This window comes from Urocitellus parryii, chromosome 2 (genome assembly GCF_045843805.1).
Source record: "Urocitellus parryii isolate mUroPar1 chromosome 2, mUroPar1.hap1, whole genome shotgun sequence".
Classification (NCBI taxonomy): Eukaryota; Metazoa; Chordata; class Mammalia; order Rodentia; family Sciuridae; genus Urocitellus; species Urocitellus parryii.
In genome coordinates this window covers 35,888,187-35,907,035 of record NC_135532.1, presented here as the reverse complement: position 1 = coordinate 35,907,035, position 18,849 = coordinate 35,888,187, and the positions used below count along the sequence as shown (strand labels likewise).

The following is an 18,849-nucleotide window of genomic DNA, read 5'->3' as shown; positions in this document are numbered from 1 at the left end:
CCTTTTTGCAGTGTAAAAAAATAAATAAATAAAAAATGTGCCCAGGAGTTATACAAAATTATTTAATACAGAGTTTTATTGCTGGTGTTTAAATTACTCTAATAATACAGACTTGTAAATTTGATTGTTTGGAGTGCCAGGGATAGGACCCAGGACCGTGTGTGCTACAAACTCGCTCAACCTCTGAACAACACTCCTAACCCTAAAGTCCACTTAATCATTAAAAATAGTCTGGAGAACAAAACAAAATTTAAAAAAAAAAACACTGAGCTACATCACTAGCCCTTTTTATTTTTCATTTTGATACAGCAAGCTAAGCTGACAAGACTGGCCTTGAACTTGTGATCCTCAGCCTCCCTAGCAGTTGGAGTTACAGGTATGCACTACTGAGCCCAGCTTGGAGAGAAATTTTTAAAAAAGCTTATGTTAAATAATTAAGAAAGATGTCATAAATTATCTTTGTTTTCCTCTAAAAGGTCTTATTTTCCTCTTTGCTTATTTTAAAAATTTCTACAATGAAATTTTTTCCCTTATAATTAAGAAAAGATACAGCATGCACAGGGACCTGAATTCAATCCCAGAACTGCCAAATAAAGAGGGGGGTATGGTGGAGAGACAAGATACAATACTTTTTTTTTTTGAAGCAATATATAAAAAAGAACATGTTTAATAACAGTAGAATGATAAGAGAAAATATTAGTTTTTTGATACCTGTAAGAAAATAAGCAATTTAAATTCTGACCTAGAGTTATTGGTGGTGGTGGCACTGGAGAGATGAGAAGAAATGTAAACTTCTCTAGACAAGAAATAATAAATTAAATAATAAAATAAATGTAAATTTCTCTAGACAAGAAATAATAAAAAGCTACATTAGAGCAGAAAGGAAGAAATAGGTAATCGATTTTTTTGTAATCAATGTTGATACTATGACAGCAATGTCACAGGCAAATCTGATAGCATAAAGAAATATGGGGAGATGAGAATAATGAGTTCTAAAATAGCATTCTACTTATTTATGGAACATAGTTAAATGATGAATACAATTAGTATTGCACTAGAAAAACAGTTTGTGATTATACTAACAATTTGGATAGATGCTATGAAATGAGTTGATAAATATTTTTATAAAAAAGTTTTTCTGTTTTTCTGGTACTGGGGATCAAACCCAAGGCCTTGTACATCCTAAGTAAGCGCTCTACCACTGAGCTATATCCCAGCTCTAGAAGTTTTATATTTTTATGGAGTCAACCCTGCCACCTTTTCTTTTATGACTTTATGACTTCCAGTGAAGTTTGGGAGCGTGGCTTTAGCATTATGAAAACTGTATTATAGAGGCTGGGATTGTGGCTATAGAGGTAGAGCACTTGCCTAGCACATGCAAGGCCCTGGGTTTGATCCTTAGCAACACATTTAAAAAAATAAATAAATAAATAAATAAATAAAGTTATTATGTCCAAATATAACTAAAAAATAAAATATTTTTTTAAAAATAAAACTGTACTATATGAAAAATGGAGCCATGAGAAAGCTGCTGGAGGATCCAAGGTATTGACAAATGACCCAACTCTACATGACAAAAGAAATTTAAGCAAATTCAAGGAAGAGAAAGAGTCCAGAGTATTTAGCAGATAATTGGAATTTGGAGAGAGAAAAGACTCACAGATGACCCCAAGATTTGGAGCCCAGATAACATAAAGACATTGATGTCATTAACACAGTGCAGTACAGGGATGGTGAAATGGGTCTGCATATAATGATGGGAAATTCCCACTTGGTTTTGGGCACAATTGCGGTAACTATCTCCCAAATGGTCTCAATGATCCTTGTCCTAAATTCTGTCTTTTTTTTTTTTTTTTTTTTGGTACCAGGGATTGAACCCAGCGGCACTTAACCTCTGAGCCACATTCCCATTGTGTGTGTGTGTGTGTGTGTGTGTGTGTGCGCGTGCGCGCGTGCGCACGCATGCATAGTGCTGGGGATTGAACCCAGGATCTTGTGCATGCAAAGCAAGCACTCTATCAACTAGGCTATATCCCCAGCACCCTCCAGTCTGGTTTTTATTTTTAATTTTGAGATAGGGTCTAAGTTACTGAGTCTGGCTTTGAACTTGTGATCCTCCTGCCTCTGCCTCCTGGGCTGCTGGGATTACATGACCACATCCAGCCCTTGTCCTAAATTCTTGGTGCATAGAAACTATGAGATGATTAATGTTTAGCATTTAAGGAACTAATATGTTACACAGCAATAGATCACTAACATAGATATTACTTAGAGATATCTAGCTGGAAGGTGAAATGTGGAATGAAGGAGCAGGAAGAAGAGTAATCTGCTTAGTGGTAAACACTGAAGTGAAATGAAGTGATTACCAGGTGCTTATGTGTAGAAAGAGAAGGTCAGCAAAGGGCAGATGACTAGGGACATACAGAGAGTGAGGAAAGAGAGGGGCCTCAGGAACAGCAGTCAGATAAACAAAAATGAGTGAGCAAAACAAAGTCATAGAAGAAGACTATAACAGGCTACTAGAATAAGAGAACACTATGAATATGCCATGGATCCATAATACGGGACCTGTATTGGCAAATTGCATTATGTCTGAAGTTAATCATTCACACATGAGGTTTAACTTAGGTTTGGGTAGTTTTTAGGGAGTTTCTTTTACAACTTTCTTTTAAAGTTCTTTTACAACTTTAAAAATTGTGGTAAAATATATAAAAGACACAATTTATACTATTTTAATCATTTTCAAGAGTACAATTATTCTTAACAAAAATTGGAACTTCTCAACCTTACCTTTGCAAAATTGATCTCTTTTATGACACAGTGCTTGCTATCCAATTTTTCTTTAGCCAAGTATGCTTTTCCAAAGGCACCTTCCCCAATGATTTTAATCATGTCAAATTTATCCATGTTCTACAGTGCTCGAAGGTTTCTGGGAATAAAGTATTGAAATTTTACTGCACATCCCTCATGACAACTAAAAAAGTCAGATTTTTTTTTTTTTTTTTTTGTACTGGAAATTGATCTCAAAGGCACTTAACCACTGAGCCACATCCCCAGCCCTATTTTGTATTTAGAGACAGGGTCTCTCTGTGTTGCTTAGCACCTCACTTTTGCTGAGGCTAGCTTTGAACTCATGATCCTCCTGCCTCAGCCTCCCAAGCCGTTCGGATTATGGGCATGTGCCACTGCACCGGACCAAAGTCAGAAAATTGATGACTAAAATGTAAAAGAACTGACGTTGCTAAAATTTCCCTTCCAACTTTGCAAAGACAGAATCAAATAATTTCCTTGCATTGTGACCTTGAGCAAGTCACTTAACCTTGCAAAACCTCACTTTTCAGGTTTAAATGGAAATAAACCTGTGTTGAAAGTTTGTTCTGACAAGGAAAGATCTTATATCCCTGGTGCCTGTCACCTCCAGAGAAGAAGAATATCCTTATGTCAGTGTGGTAGCACAATCTAGCCCTTCTCAGTGAGAAGGTGCTGCCCCCTAGGGGAAGCTTGTAAATTGATACGGGGTTTTCAGCTCTGCACAGAATCAGAGGCATTACAGTATCTAGAGGCAGTTAGGGTCTGCAATACTAGTTGGCAAGCGAAGGCCTGCCCTACACAGTAAAGGATTGCCCTGCCGCTCAAACTTAGAAAGTCTCCTCGTACATTTATATGTGTAGAAGAATCCGTTCACAATTATCTGCGGCTTGACCCAAACTCTGTTTTACCTCTAGACATTTTATATATATATATATATAAAATTTCCTACAGGTATAACTCACACTGCATTTCCTACAAATGATATATAGATATCATTTATTGCATTCTTTATTGCATTTTGGAACTTTACCAAAAATTGTTCACCATTTTTGAAAATCACGCCCTCCATTGGCCGCGCTCAGAGACCCAGCAATCTGCACGCTGCCGCCACATTCAGGAGATTGCAGTACTACTTTGTAGTAGTGCTACGCACTTACAGAGGGAAATACACACTTTGTCTCCTTCTACTTCCCTTTATGCTACCATTAGAACATAACGCGGGTTTTAAAAAATCAGGTGAACAAGACAGGTTGTTTTTCCATGTCAGGGTAGGAAGTGGGCACCAAAGCGTTGCCAGCGGAGACTACGGGCACCAGAAGACCAGGTTCTGAACCAGGCGGGGGCGCAATCGCGGGGATTCAGACCACCAGTCCTGGAATAGAAGGCACATGACAGAGGACCACCCTTGGAGTTTGCTGGTTGGAGGGCTGCCGGGTCGCCGCCTGTGCTCTGGAGCTCAGCGTCTTGCGCGTTGCCATGGAGCGCGACCCAGCCCTGGACACTAAGCAAGTCCTCGCCCGCCAGGCCCCCCAGTCTGGGACTCCATCGACCCTCCCCACCCCACTCCCATCATCGCCCCGCCCCTCCGCCCCTGCGGATCCTGAGGCAGCTCCACCTAGGGACGAGGCCTGCCCGCAGCATACCTTTCTGCCGGCTCCTGGCTCCGCTAGGCCAGCAAAGCGTCTGGGTGGATCCAGGTTTCCCGGGCAGCTGAAACTGCCGGTGGCCTGGGCGGAGCCAGTGAGGGAACACAGGTAGGGTGCCGGGCTAGAGACAGGACACCTGTCTGCACCGTTCACCCTGAAAAAAAGGGCAGAAACCCAACAGATAGATCATTAATCTCCTAATGCCTTAGGTGGCGACCGCTAGCATAACACAAGATCTATACCGGTCCCCGCTCTTCTTAGGGAGCACCTTGCATACATTTTTCTCTATTCTTTAAATCACAATCCAAAGAGGTAGTCTCCCAGTTTTACCAAATGAACTGAACGGAGGTAGGAAGCATATTATTTGTTTTTTGTCATGGTGGTGGTGCCGGGGATCGAACCACGCACTTGGCGAAGGTTGAGCCAGTGCTCTACTACTGATCTACACTCTGAGCAGGAAATGTGTGTTGTATAGGGCCTTAAATACTGTCATGGGTGTATGTGAGACAGATCCGGTCCTACTCTTGGCCACAACCTACGCCTTCCTTTGGGTCCCCTTACAAACTATCTGCTGCCCAGTAGTTTGCAAACTGGCCCTCTCACCCCGTCCTATTCCTGATTGGCACATCAAGTTGCAGTCTAATACAGTTCATTACCTGTCTAAGTAGTTGAAAGGATGTAATTTTCACCAAAGGTAAATCCTGACACAAGTAGAACACGTCCATATCCAATGAATCTAAATAACATGACCATTTAACCCATCTTTGACACTCATACATTGCTTGTGGAACTGCAAATTGGTGCAGCCAATATGGAAAGCAGTATGGAGATTCCTTGGAAAATTGGGAATGGAGCAACCATTTGACCCAGCTATCCCTCTCCTCAGTCTATACCCAAAGGACTTAAAAACAGCACACTACAGGGACACAGCCACATCGATGTTTATAGCAGCACAATTCACAATAGCTAAACTGTGGAACCAACCTAGATGCCCTTCATAGATGAATGGATTAAAAAATGGCATATATACACAAAGGAATATTACTCAGCAATAAGAGAATAAAATTATGGCACTTGCAGGTAAATGGGTGGCGATGGAGGAGACAATGCTAAGATAGCCAATTCCAAAAAAACAAATGGTGAATGTTTTCTAAGGTGACTGACTCATAGTGGGGTAGGGAGGGGAAACATGGGAGGAAAAGATGAACTCTAGTAGATAGGAAAGAGGGCTGGGAGGGGAAGGGAGGGGGCAGGGGGTTAGCAAGGATGGTGGAATGTGATGGACATCATTATCCAAAGTACATGTATGGAGACATGAATTGGTGTGAATATACTTTATATATAACTAGAGATATGAAAAACTGTGCTTTATATGTGTAATAAGAATTGTAATACATTCCTGTCATTTATTTTAAAAAATCAATAATAAAAAAGTAACCCACCTTTGTCCAAAAACAAACAAAAAACCAACCACTGCCTGTAAAGATCTATCAATAACTAAAAAAAAAAAAAAAAAAATTTTTTTTTAAAGGACACTTAAGTTTGAGGTTAGCCTCAGCAACTTAGTGAGTCCCTGTTTCAAAATAAAATACATGAATAGGGCTGGGAATGTAGCCCAATGGTAAACACACACACAATCAATCCCATCAGTTTTTCTTCATTTCTGCCCCTTATTTTATCCCCAGTTCTGGTGATCTCGAACCCAGGGGTGCTTTTACCACTGAGCTACTTCCCAGTCTTTCCCATGTTCCCCTGCCCTTTTGGAGACAGGAAAAATTGCAGAAACTGGCCCTCAAACTTGCCATCCTCCTGCCTCAGCCTCCTGAATCACTAGGAGGCATTTGCATACCTGACCCCATCCTTTTTCTTAAAAACTATTAAGTGCTTGGGCTGGGGATGTGGCTCAAGCGGTAGCCTGCTCGCCTGGCATGTGCGGGGCGCTGGGTTCGATCCTCAGCACCATATAAAAATAAAGATATTGTGTCCGCTGAAAACTAAAAAATAAATATTAAAAAATTCTCTGTCTAAAAAACAACAACAACAAAAAAACTATTAAATGCTGAAAAATCTCATCTAAATACAGACACAGGACTAGAAGCTTTGTTAAAATTATCCCTCAATTTTGCATAGTTGTATGTGCAGAATCATACAGTAATTATCACAAAAAATGATTTATAATCATCACCTGATAATTCCATTCACTTCCTAAAATTTTATTGAAGCAAACAATCCTACAAACCATTGGATTTTCAAAATAATTAATCCAAGACTCATTCAGCCTCTTATACATTCAAGATGCCTTTAATTGATGGTTTGGAAATGTTTACACCCTGGGGCAATGCTAAGATTTGAAATGACTGAGAACTATAAAATATAGTGTATATGGAAACTGAGGATCTGTAAATACCTTTAAAACTATCCTTGCCTGCCTTAATTTTTTTTAAAGAGAGTAGTGACTACCTTCAAGGAGCTAATCACAATCCACCTCATTCTCCCCATAGCTAATCCTCTGACTGGGTTCTTTTGTATATCCTATAAGAATCTGTACTTAAGGATAACTACCCAGAGCTAGATCTTATTTAAAAACTGCACATATGCTGGGCACAGCAGCGCATGCCTATAATCCCAGCAGCTCAGGAAGCTGAAGCAGGAGGGTTACAAGTTCAAAGCCAGTCTCAGCAACGTAGTGAGGCCCTTAGCAACTCAGTGAGACCCTGTCTCTAAATAAAATACAAATTTGAGGGCCAGCTCAGTAGTTAAGTGCCCCTGAATTCAATTCCCAGTACCAAATAAATAAATAAAATCGCACACATTATATTCTAAGTAAATGTATTTAGATCTGCAAACCTTGAGGAAATGTGAAAATTGTTATAGTAATAAACACAAGTTGTAGCAACAGGAATAGTTAACATATGAGCTGCTAAAACTATCTATGGTCAGCATCCCCAAGAGGTAGGCATCATTATCCTCATTTTATAACTAAGAAAATTTGGGGTCAAAGAAGTTAAGTAATTTCCTACCATCGATCACACTACTAGTTAGTGGTAGAGCTAGCATCCAACCTATGTTCTATCAGATTGCAAAGCTCATACCCGTCTGCTCTACCTTCTCACTTGTGCTCACTCATAGGAGTTCTAGATTTTTAAAACTGTGATGCTAATCAGGAGCAATTTTAAGTATTGGCAGTTCCCCACTCTTCATTCTATTTCCAAACATGAATTCTTCATTTGAAACATCTCTCCCATGGGACTCCAGCACATTCTCTCGGGCAGGCGTTATCCATCGCACACACTCTGCCATTCAGCTCGCTTCTTCAATTCTGACACCCAATCAAGGTCGTCGTCATCTTCCTCAAAGTCCCTGTGCAAAAACAATTTGGATGATAAGCCTCCGTATTAAAAGTCAACATGTATTTGTTGAGACGTTCAAAGTAGAACACTACCATATTATTCAAATTTTAAAAAATGAGTTCCATGAGGAATCAGATTGTTGTTAGTTCTCCCAAAAGATCACTTATTTCATTGTTTTAAAACTTTTTTCTCAATGCAAAATCTTATGTATTAAAAAATAACAAGTCCTCCAGTACTGAAAACAAAACAAAAAAACAAGTCTAAACTGAAAGATTATATGTGCAAGATTCAGCCAGGAATTCTATAATAAAATTGTAAGGCATTACACATCTCTAACAAAAAGTCAAGATATAAATATTACTGTATAATGAAAAGTAATGTAACAAGTTCCTACTGAATCTGAAATTATGATATAATATGGTGTCTGTACCCATATACTCAGACAACCCCCCCCCCCAATTAAGGCTTCCAAAGCATATCACAACATACGTGTCTTCTTCATCCAGCCTAGGTTCGAGTCTCTCTGGATCCAAAATGACAGAATTGTGATCTCCATCAACACTGTCTGATACTTCTGTTTCATCAGATAGGGGGCCTTTCAAAAATCCTTCTGAACCTTCAGGGGAATAGTAACAGAAAGTAAGTGAACTTATTTATTTTTGAAATGGTGGGGGGGTGTCTTACAATGTTGTCAGGCTGCCCCGAACTCCTAGACTCAAACAAATCCCTGACTTCAGCCTCCCAAATGCTGGGACTACCAGGTTCACACCATAGCACCCAGCTAAGTATGCCAATTTACACAGTATCTACCCAGCATGATTTTGGCATAAACAGGCCCAGAAAGCATCAGTATGTGGATTAAATTTTAAAATAGTACTTTTTCCAAAAAAAATTAAAAACACCTCAGAAATTCACACTAAAACCCTTCATAAGAATCTATGATAAAGTATTAAGAGATATCTTTGGAAGTTGGATTACAGTTAACTTTATCTTCTTTTGAATTTTCCTCTCCCTAGTTTCACAATGGAGAAGAAGAAAAGTAAGGAATTAATGGAAGATCACATGTACACTTATTATTCTTATTTATTTATTTTACAGTGCTGGGCATGGAACCCAGGGCCTCTTACATGCTAGGAAGGCAAGCTCTTTACCATTGTACCCCAGCCCCCATATATTCTTTTTAACAACACTGCAGATACTGATTACATTTGGCCTTTTTGCTCATGGAATAAACACCTAACATAAAAATGCAGGCTAAATCTTTATAAAATTCATTTCAAAATAGAGGAATGATATAGTTTTCAAACAGTGAATCTCCTAAAATGAAAATTACTTCATCATTGGACCAGGAAAAAAAATCCAGTATCTATAATTGCTAAATCAAAACTTATAGTTGCCAAAATACAAGGTACAGTGAGGGGCTGGGAGTGTAGCTCAGTGGTAGAGCACATGTGCAAGGCCCTAGGTTCCATCCCCAGCACCAAGAAAGGAAAAAAAAAAAATTTGCAGTTATTAACCTTCCTTGACATCTTTTGCCCACCCACCCACCTCCCCTCAGGGCTTCCATAATATTCTGTGCACAACTCCATCAGAACACATACACCACAGAATGCTGCACTCCTATAATGCCAGCAACTCAGGAGGCTGAGGCTGGAGAATCTCAAATTAGAGATTTAGGGAGACTCTGTTTCAAAATAAAAGGGCTGAAGACAGTTCAGAAATCCAGTGGGTTCAATCCCATATTGCAAACAAAACAAAATGAAAACCACACATACATTCTTAAATGCAGACCAGACCTTTGGTCTACATGCCTAAGGGTAGTATTGTGGAAGATTATTTTGTATAATTTTAGGAAAAATATCTATAAACATAATTTTTAAGTCAGATCATAATTAGTCATCATTTTTGAGCTCTATTCACTATAATAAAACTCAAGTATACAACAAAAGAAATCTTGGAGTTGTCACTAAGTAATGATAAATTTGCATGGCAAAAGGGTAGACTAGTCTTTGTTTGGTGGTCTTAGGGATTTAACCCAGGGGTGCTCCACCACTTAGCTCCACCCTCAGCCTTTTTTTATTTACTTTTTTTTGAGACAGGGTCTCACTAAGTTGCCCAAGTGGGCCTTGAACTTGTGATCCTCTGGCCTTAGCCTCTCAAGTTGCTGGGATTACAGCTATGGCCACCATACTAGGCAAAAACAGGGCTATTCTTGGGCAGGGATGTAGTTCAGTGGTAGATTGCTTGCCTAGCATATGCAAATCACTGGGTCTGATCCCCAGCACTATAAAAAATAAAACAAAACCAAACAAACAAAAAACAGGGGTGCTATTTGCTTATTAAAATAAGCAAACAAATAAGCAAATAGGAGTTAAGTATTTCTATGAGCATTTTTAAACTACAGCTTAAAACTAGCTAGAAAAGATTCAAGAACCCCTAAAAATACATTTTTGCAACTTTCTAATAAGGGAGAATGGGGAATTATTACTTTATAGGGATAGCTTCAGTTTGGCAAGATTAAAAAAAAGCTTTGAAGATTAGTTGCACAACAATGTAAAAGTACTTCACATTACTGAATTGTAGATTTAAAATGATTAAGATAGTCAATTTTATGTTATATGTATTTGAGCAAAAATTTTTTTTAAAAAATGAAAGACATTACTATGATTATACAGTAGGGAAGAATTACCTGGTCTATATATTGTGTACGTTTGAAATGCCAGGCTGAGATCAGCATTGCTAAGGATGTTCAATAGGGTGTCAGGGGTCTCTCTGAGCCACTGCTTACGGATGTTATTTTCACTATACTTTATTATAGAACCACCTAGTTGTGAAAAGATAAAAATTAGTGCCAAATAAGAAAAAGATTTTCAGCATCTATCTTCCAAACTATTTCTAGAACAGTTAATTGTATTTGACTCTTAGCTAAAATTTCACTCGCCTATATGAGTAGCACTTTGATATGGATGCCAAATATTCTTTATAGATGGACATAAAATGGTAGCACAGTGAATAACTACTAGAAATTGTTCTATAATAAATAATACTATTCAATCTGACTACAGTTGGTCTTCTGTATCTGAATTTTTAAAAATAATATACACAGTTACACATTACACAATGAACAAGAATGCAGCAAGCACCAAGAGAACTTATTTACATACAGTTTGTTATGCTTTTTATGGTGGACAGCAAGCAAATACCGTTTTTCCTAACAGCTCTGACAGATAACTACTGTTTTTTTAAGTGCTAGCTTCAAAAATATTTTTTGAAAAATTAAGTTTGGACTGGGATTCTAATTATAATTAGATGTATTCCATGCTTGTATAAATATATCAAAATAGATTCTAATGTCATGTGTAAATAAAAAGAACAAATAAAAATTTTAAAAATTAAGTCTTCACTAAACATGTAGACTTTTTTCATGTCATTTTCCCTAAATAATACCATACGACAACTTATCTTGTATTAGGTATTATATTTACATATAATAAGTATTGTAAGTCACTTAGAGATTATGTGAAGTATATAGGAGGGTATGTGTAGGTTATATGCAAGTACTATGCCATTTTATATATGGGACTTGTGTATTTGTGAATTTTGGTCTCTGGAACCAATCCCCCATAGATATCAAGGGATGATGACAGCACTAACCTCTATCATCCTCTGCAGTTAAACTGGAGGTGAGTATGGGTGCATTTTCCAAAGCTCTAAGAGTTGTGCTGGGTACATTTTTCTCCCACTGCCGCCTCTGAGGACTTGGTGAACTGCCTTTCATGGAGTGGACTGACAGATTACCAGATTCTAAAATGCAAAAAAGGAGTACCAAGCATACTATATTATTTATTTATCTACATCTGCACATGTACTCTAATAATGCAGATTTTCTTTTTCAAACTCAGATCTAGCAACAGTGTTATTTCAAGTCTTAAGGAGCAAAGTAAATGAAAATAAAAATGCAGAAAAGAAGTAATCCAAATGATGGATCAACTCAAAATAAATCACTAAAGTAAAATGAATTTAAAAAATAATATGCAGAGAGTTATACATTACATGGTATACAAGAATGAAGCCCTAAAAGAACTTGAACAACTTGTTATATTTTTTATGGTGGACAAATATCAATTTTCCTAATGGCTCTGAGTGATAAATACTGTTTTGTTTTGTTTTGTTTTGTTTTTCAGTGCTAGGGATTGAACCCAGGGCCCAAGCTTGCTAAGCATACACTCTAACACTGAACTTCACACCCAGCTCTTAATCTCTCTCTCTCTCTCTCTCTCTCTCTCTCTCTCTCTCTCTCTCTCTCTCTCTCTCTCCTTTTTTTTGGGGGGGGAAGGGGATGGGTAAGTAACATAGTCCTGTAACATTAATTACTGAGTGAGCTAATAAATATCTGCCTGTATACTTGCTAGTGATACCTAAGACCTACAAACATGAAAATTGGCACCCCTTCTATATTCCCCAACTGCCCCATATAAGTAATGATTACAATTTGAATAACTTACCTTTTTTCTCTCTAGTTATTCTCCTTAATGAACTTTCACCCAAATTTGTATTCGTGTTTTCTAAATTGGGATGGTTATACCTTCTACTTTTGTTTTCCTCTTGCTTTAAAAGAAGAATTTTAAAATATTCATTAAACAATGCTTGAATGGCTATGAAAGAGGAAACAAATACACAATGTCAGGTGTTTTCAATATAATAAAAAAAATTTTTTTAAAGAGAGAGTGAGAGAGGGAGAGAGAATTTTTTTAATATTTATTTTTTATTTATCGGCGGACACAACATCTTTTTTTGTATGTGGTGCTGAGGATCGAACCCAGGCCGCACGCATGCCAGACGGGCGCGCTACCGCTTGAGCCACATCCCCAGCCCCTATAATCAAAATTTAACGAATCAAAAACCATAAAAGCTGGGTGTAATGGTGCAGGCCTGTAGTCCCAGCTATTTGGGAGGTGAAGGCAGGGGGGACTGAAAGTTCTAGGCCACCTTGGACAACTCAGTACGATTCAGTCTCAAAATAAATTTCTTTAAAAAAAGAATTTGGGGATGTAGCTCAGTTGTCAAGTACTTGCCTAGCATGCACAAAGCTCTGGGTTTGATCCCCAGTACTGCAAAACAAACAAAAAACGAATGGTCATAAAACCCCAAATACATGTATATCAGCAGCCATATACGTTAATAGCCATTAATCACAATTATTACAAACAAGAAGACAAATTTGACAAGATTTTTATTGAGGAAAATAAAAATGAGGGCTGGGGTTGTAGCTCAGTGGTAGACCACTTGCCTGGCATGCATGAGGCACAGGGTTCAATTCTCAGTATTGCATATAAATAAATAAAACATTCATTGACAACTAAAAAAATACTTAAAAAAAGGATAATGAAAAAAATTTCAATGTAGTCTACTGTCCTGGGCTTGATGTACTTTTTTTTTTTCTTTTTTTTTTTTTGATGCTAAGAATTGAACCCAGGGCCTTGTGCATGCAAGGCAAGCACTCTACCACCTGAGCTATATCCCCAGCCCTTGATGTACTATTAAAATGAAGATATTTTACAGAATTAATAGATTTGGGGCTCAGAAAACAATGCCCTGAAGTATGGCACCTTGGCATACTGAGTACTTTGGAAAAAGGCACTGGAAGACTCCAGGAACAGCCTCAGAACCAATGTCTCTCATCATTCCTTTCCTCTTAAAGCAATTTTTAGAACCCAGAATTATTCTTCTGCACAGTGGGTCACAGAAACTGGAACTCCCTTTCCACAAAGCAAGCCATAATCCTAAATCTATTACTCTGACCTTCCCCATCTTTCTGTCTTGGAGCTAGCCATAAAGAAATATCAAATATCCTTTCTCTGATCTACCTTGTCCAATAACCCCTCATTCCTGAGGGGTCCTGGGGGAAGTATAACCAAAGGCCTACAACCAAAGGTCAAGAATAATGTTAATGGACAGGCTTCACTGATTTCCCCTTTAGTGTATTCCTATTATAATGGTCAGACCCTTTTTGTCCAATCGAATTTCTACATGGATGTCTGAGCTTCATCAAACGTAAGCTAAAAATGGATTGTCACCCTGGGTGTTTGGCTCTTCACTCTGAAGGCTCTCATGTCACATAAAATTTTGATTAAATTTGTTATCCTTTTCTTGTTAACCTGTCTTTTGTTAGAAGGGTGCTGGCTGTGACCCTTATGACAGGTGAGGAAAGACATCACTCCTTTCTGCGCCTCTACTATATATGGTCAAAATATACCCACTTAAATCAATATATTTCCAAATTATCTCACCCCTAAATTTCATGGAGTCTAGTAAAATACTATCTAGCTTTTACTAGGTCTTCATATTTTTTGAGGAGAAATACATATGCAGTGCCTAGACAGTCCCAGACCCACAGATTTATTATTCTTATTCTTCTTCTTATTATTATTATTATTATTCAGTATTGCACTCAGGGGCACTCAACCACTGACCCACATCCCCAGCCCTATTTTTGTATTGTATTTAAGTTGAGTTGCTCAGTCCCTCATCATTGCTGAGGCTAGCTTTTAACTCGTGATCCTCCTGTCTCAGTCTCCTCCCAAGCCACTGGGATTATAGGCATGCACCACCACACCCAGCCAGATTCTCAATTATTTTTTGAATGACTAAATAAACAATAGGGCTTGGCTGGCATATTGAGCTTTCTTCTTCTTATGCAATGGCTGGTGCTCAGACTTCTCTTCCCACACATCTAGGGGACACAAATATCTCTATCACTTCACAGTTGAGGTTCACCATAGCACTGATTTTAAAGCCCACCTCCTAAACACACTGGAATCCCAGAAAAGCAAAAGATCAAATTAAATTGGGGAGGGGCAGATATTAACTGCCCCCTAAAGAGTTCAATCTTTCTCCCCATCGTGAATCACTGCTCTCAGCTCCTATAGCAGTGTCAAATTTCTGCCTGGAGCCACTCGGCACTGCCCAGAGCTGGCCTACAGGTCATTCTCATTATACCTCAAGTCTCCCATTACCTAACTTGCTTTCTGGCCATTCTGCCATTTTGTTTACATGCTGTGCCTTTTTCATCTTGCAGACCCACACTGATGTGTCCACTGTAGCTGGTACTGTCACATGATCCACAGTGATGCTTCAGTCAACAATGGGCTGCATATGCAACAGTGATCCCTAAGATGTATCACTTAGTGACATTGTAAGTACACTCTATGATGTTTGTACAATGTTGAAGTTCCCTAGGGACACATTTCTCAGAACATGCCCAAGTTGTTAAATTACATTTGACTATTAAAATTACAGAAGTGGTTGCTTGGACAGAGTTTGGGATCATCTGCAAAAAGATTCAAAAACTTTTCAAGGGGATATAACTTTTATATCTTGAGTGTGATGGTGACCATATCACTGTATAAATAAAGTTTAAAAATTCATTAAACTATACACTAAAATTAGGTAAATTTTATTGCATGTACATTATGCTTCAATAAAACTCAAGAAAAAAAATTACTATGAAAAGATTTTTAAAAGGACAGCCACAGGATATATTCCATTTGTTGCAACATAAGAATGGGACACTATTTACAACCTGGGGTTCATTAAAAAAAAATCTACAAGTTTAATTACTAGTACATCCCATAATTAGGAAAATATGTTGTCAGAATATATTTTTCCTTTTTGAATTAGGAGGTTAATTAAAATATTGAAGAAAGAAAAAAAAATCACCAATAGCACACAATTTGCTAAGATGGGTATGATAACATGGAAAGTGGATCAGCTGCTACGATTCACAACTTTATTACATCTTTAGTGTAAAGAGTGTCACAGCTGCCTGGGGCTGGACAAGATGGGCTGGACAAGATGAGCAGGACCTTGAATGCCCAGATGAAAAATGCTAATTTGATTTTCTGGGATGACAGAGAGGCACTGCAAATTTTTGAACAGAAAAAATGTCAAGATCAAAATAGTGGCCTAAGTGCTATTCAGCTATGAAAGGAAATGAAGTTCTGGTACATGTTATGACACAGATGACCACAGAAAACGTCATGTAAAGAAGCCAGACACAATCCTGTATGATCCCACCTATGTGAGACATCTAGAGTTGGCAGACTCATAGAAACAAAGAGTAGATCAGGGGTCACCAGGGGCAGGATTGGGGTTGGAGTGAGGGGAAAGGGGAGTTAGTATTGAAGAGACAGAGTGTCGTTTAGGGTGATGAAAAGTTTTAAAAGTGGTGATAATGGTTGTACAATGTTATGAATAACATTGAATATTGTAAAATTTGTCATTTCAGGAAATTTTAAGTGGAGAATTCAGTAGCTTAAATTGCATTCATAAATTTGTACAACAAACATATTTATGTATATTTGTATTGTATACATTTATATTTATATATGTTTATGTTGTACAAAGTTATAAATGCATAAATGTATATAAACAATAAAACCAAAATTAAAAAATGATAGGCTGAAATATATTTTCATTATTATTGAAGGCAGGGTAAAATTCTGCCTTCACATCTATATTGAAACCCCTGTCATTAGTAATTAAAACTGGAAAAACAAACAAAATAAATGATGATCTAAATGCAGGATGACAGCTACCCATTACTTCACATGCTAAAAGATGAAGAACTGCTTAACTGAAGGTCATAGTCTTCCAAATATCCAATGGATATTTCATAAATTGAATTTTTTTCTGTTCTTACAGTTTTGGGGATTGAACCCAGGGCCTCGCACATGCTAGGCAAGAGTTCTACCACTGAACTACATCCCCAGCCCCCACATACATTTAATTTTGAAGCACTTACCATCACGTTCGTTTCATTTCCCAAAGCTATCATGATTCTGCTAGGATCTAGTTAAAAAGAAAAAGAAGATAGAAAGAAAACACAAGAAGGCTTATCATATTAAGTTTCCTGCATGAAGTTTGAGAAAAATGAGGGTTTTAAAATCAAAGAGCCAAAGCATTAGCCTCAACAGGGAAACAACCTTTAATTCTCTGGTAACACACCTCAATTGTTTAAAGAAGGTTTCTGCTATTTTATTCCTAATATCATGAAAATCTCGAAGTTAAGAGATATCACTATTCACTTATGCCTATTCATTTCTGCAGGAAGAGGTAATATACTCTGCACACTTAAAGGTCATCTTCCTCCTTTGCACATGCCACATAATGGAGTCTGTATTCTTGAGAGTGGAAGGTGGAACAGGTACCCATTACAAGAAGTGAGATGCTTTATTCACTCTCAAGGGAAAAAGCAGAAGTCAGGAAGAACTCTGGCAACCAATGCCTTTGGTAATGACAGCTCCTGGTTTATTTTCCTCCAGCAATTCACGTACCTAATTCACTCAACATTTTAAAAATTACTATTGAACATCTATGATGGCAGGCACTGAGAACATGAGAGTGAGCCCGTTCCCCTCGATCCCTGCCCTCACATTCCATCTCACTGTTCAGGCCTCACTACCTACAGAAATGGCACTGACGGATGGTCCCATTATGGTGACACATCTCCGAATCCCTTTATTCCTCTTTTTTGAGGAATTGTGAAAACTACACTTTTTCCAAACAACTTCTTCATCTGTTTTTTCTTATCCAGTATTTCTCACTATCCTGGAATGTGAACAAAAGCTACAAAATAATACTGAAAGTAAAATTAACACCAAAGCAAACTGGTAAAACAAAGGTAACTGGTACTCTTCAGTAAAGGGGGAAAAGGTTCAATTATAAGACTTCAGGGTTTGTGTCTGTGACATTACAATTTATATATTTTGGTTTTTGACCATGGTTCCCGGCTCACAACTCCCATGGCTTATATTATTTCCTAAACAGCTAGAACAATGACTATATCTTCTGTTAAATATTTAGCCTTTTTTTTTTTTCTTGCTTCCTCAAGAAGGATGGTAATGTTGGAGTACTTTAGGCCTCTGAAAGCAAAATCTCTCTCTGATCTTTTCCTGGGTTCCTTTTCTCTGCTCCTATTTCTCCCCAAGGCAGGCTTTAGAAACTAGAATTTCTCTTCCCCAAGGTGAGTCATAGAAATTAATACTATACTCTAATTTTCCTTTCTGTCTTAGAGCTGACCATAAAGAAATTCTCTGATCTTTCTTAATTGATAGTTAGATCATAAGACCTTCATTTCAGTGAGGTATGGTGGCATGTGCCTGAAATCCTAGCCACTTGCAAGGCTGAGACAGGAGGATCTCAAGTTCAAGGCCAGCCTCAGCAACTTAGCAAGGCCCTTTCTCAAGATAAAAAGGGTGAGGGATGTAGCCCAGTGGTAAAGTGTCCATGGTTTAAATCCCCAATACCAAATGAAATAAATAAAAAAGCCAGACCCCCATTTCAGAAGGGGTTTTGCCTCACACCCAGGAAGAAGGAATGTGCATAGAGAGGCCAAGAAGAATATGGACAGGCCCAGCTGAGTGCCCCCACTCAGCCAAATGGCATTAGATCATACTTCTTTTATCCAATTGCATTTTGACAAAGTTGCCCAGGTTTCTATCTTATCTATATAATGAAGTCTCTAGAAACCCCCAAAAGGACAGGGTTGGGAGAGCATCTAGAGAGCTGAACATCTGGAGGCTCACAGGTAGGTGGAAAACTCACCCCTATGCCTGGAGGATGCACCCAACTCCATGTATACAGAATCTCCCATGCCTCGAGGTCTTCCAGACACTGCCTGTGTATCTCTTCATCTGGCTCTTTATGTGAATCTTTTAAAATATTCTTTTATAACAAAGTGCTAAACCTAAATATTTCCCCTGAGTTCTGTAAGCCATGGCAGCAAATTAATCAAGCCTAAAGAAGGGGTCATGGGAACCCCAATTTGTAGCCGGTTGATCAGAAGTCCCAGAGGCTCATACTTGGTACCAATGTCTAAAGCAGGGTCAATTTGGGGGACTGAGAAATGACAGGTAGACAACCTGTGGGAAATGACAGGTGGACAGTATCAGAATTGAACTGAATTAGAGGACACTCAGCTGGTGTCTGCTGCAAAATTGTTTGCTTGCAGGTGGGAGGAGAAAGCTCTACACAATTTGGGA

At 38.3% G+C, this 18,849-nt stretch overlaps 2 protein-coding genes across 4 annotated transcripts in view; both read right to left on the bottom strand.

The window, feature by feature from the left end:
- The window catches only part of Nek5 (NIMA related kinase 5), a 52,551-nt gene extending 49,644 nt beyond the window's left edge, over positions 1-2,907 (bottom strand). For both annotated transcript variants that reach the window (XM_026381851.2, XM_077792443.1), the window contains exon 1: positions 2,791-2,907. In XM_026381851.2, the coding sequence (XP_026237636.2) occupies positions 2,791-2,907 (117 nt within the window). The remainder of the gene's footprint in view (positions 1-2,790) is intronic.
- Positions 2,908-6,762: 3,855 nt separating this feature from the next.
- The window catches only part of Nek3 (NIMA related kinase 3), a 28,537-nt gene continuing 16,450 nt past the window's right edge, over positions 6,763-18,849 (bottom strand). For both annotated transcript variants that reach the window (XM_077792429.1, XM_077792436.1), the window contains exons 11-16: positions 16,611-16,657; positions 12,313-12,415; positions 11,462-11,611; positions 10,497-10,631; positions 8,297-8,423; positions 6,763-7,817 (exon numbers count right to left, since the gene is read on the bottom strand). In XM_077792429.1, the coding sequence (XP_077648555.1) occupies positions 7,733-7,817; positions 8,297-8,423; positions 10,497-10,631; positions 11,462-11,611; positions 12,313-12,415; positions 16,611-16,657 (647 nt within the window). In that variant the 3' untranslated portion in view covers positions 6,763-7,732. The remainder of the gene's footprint in view (positions 7,818-8,296; positions 8,424-10,496; positions 10,632-11,461; positions 11,612-12,312; positions 12,416-16,610; positions 16,658-18,849) is intronic.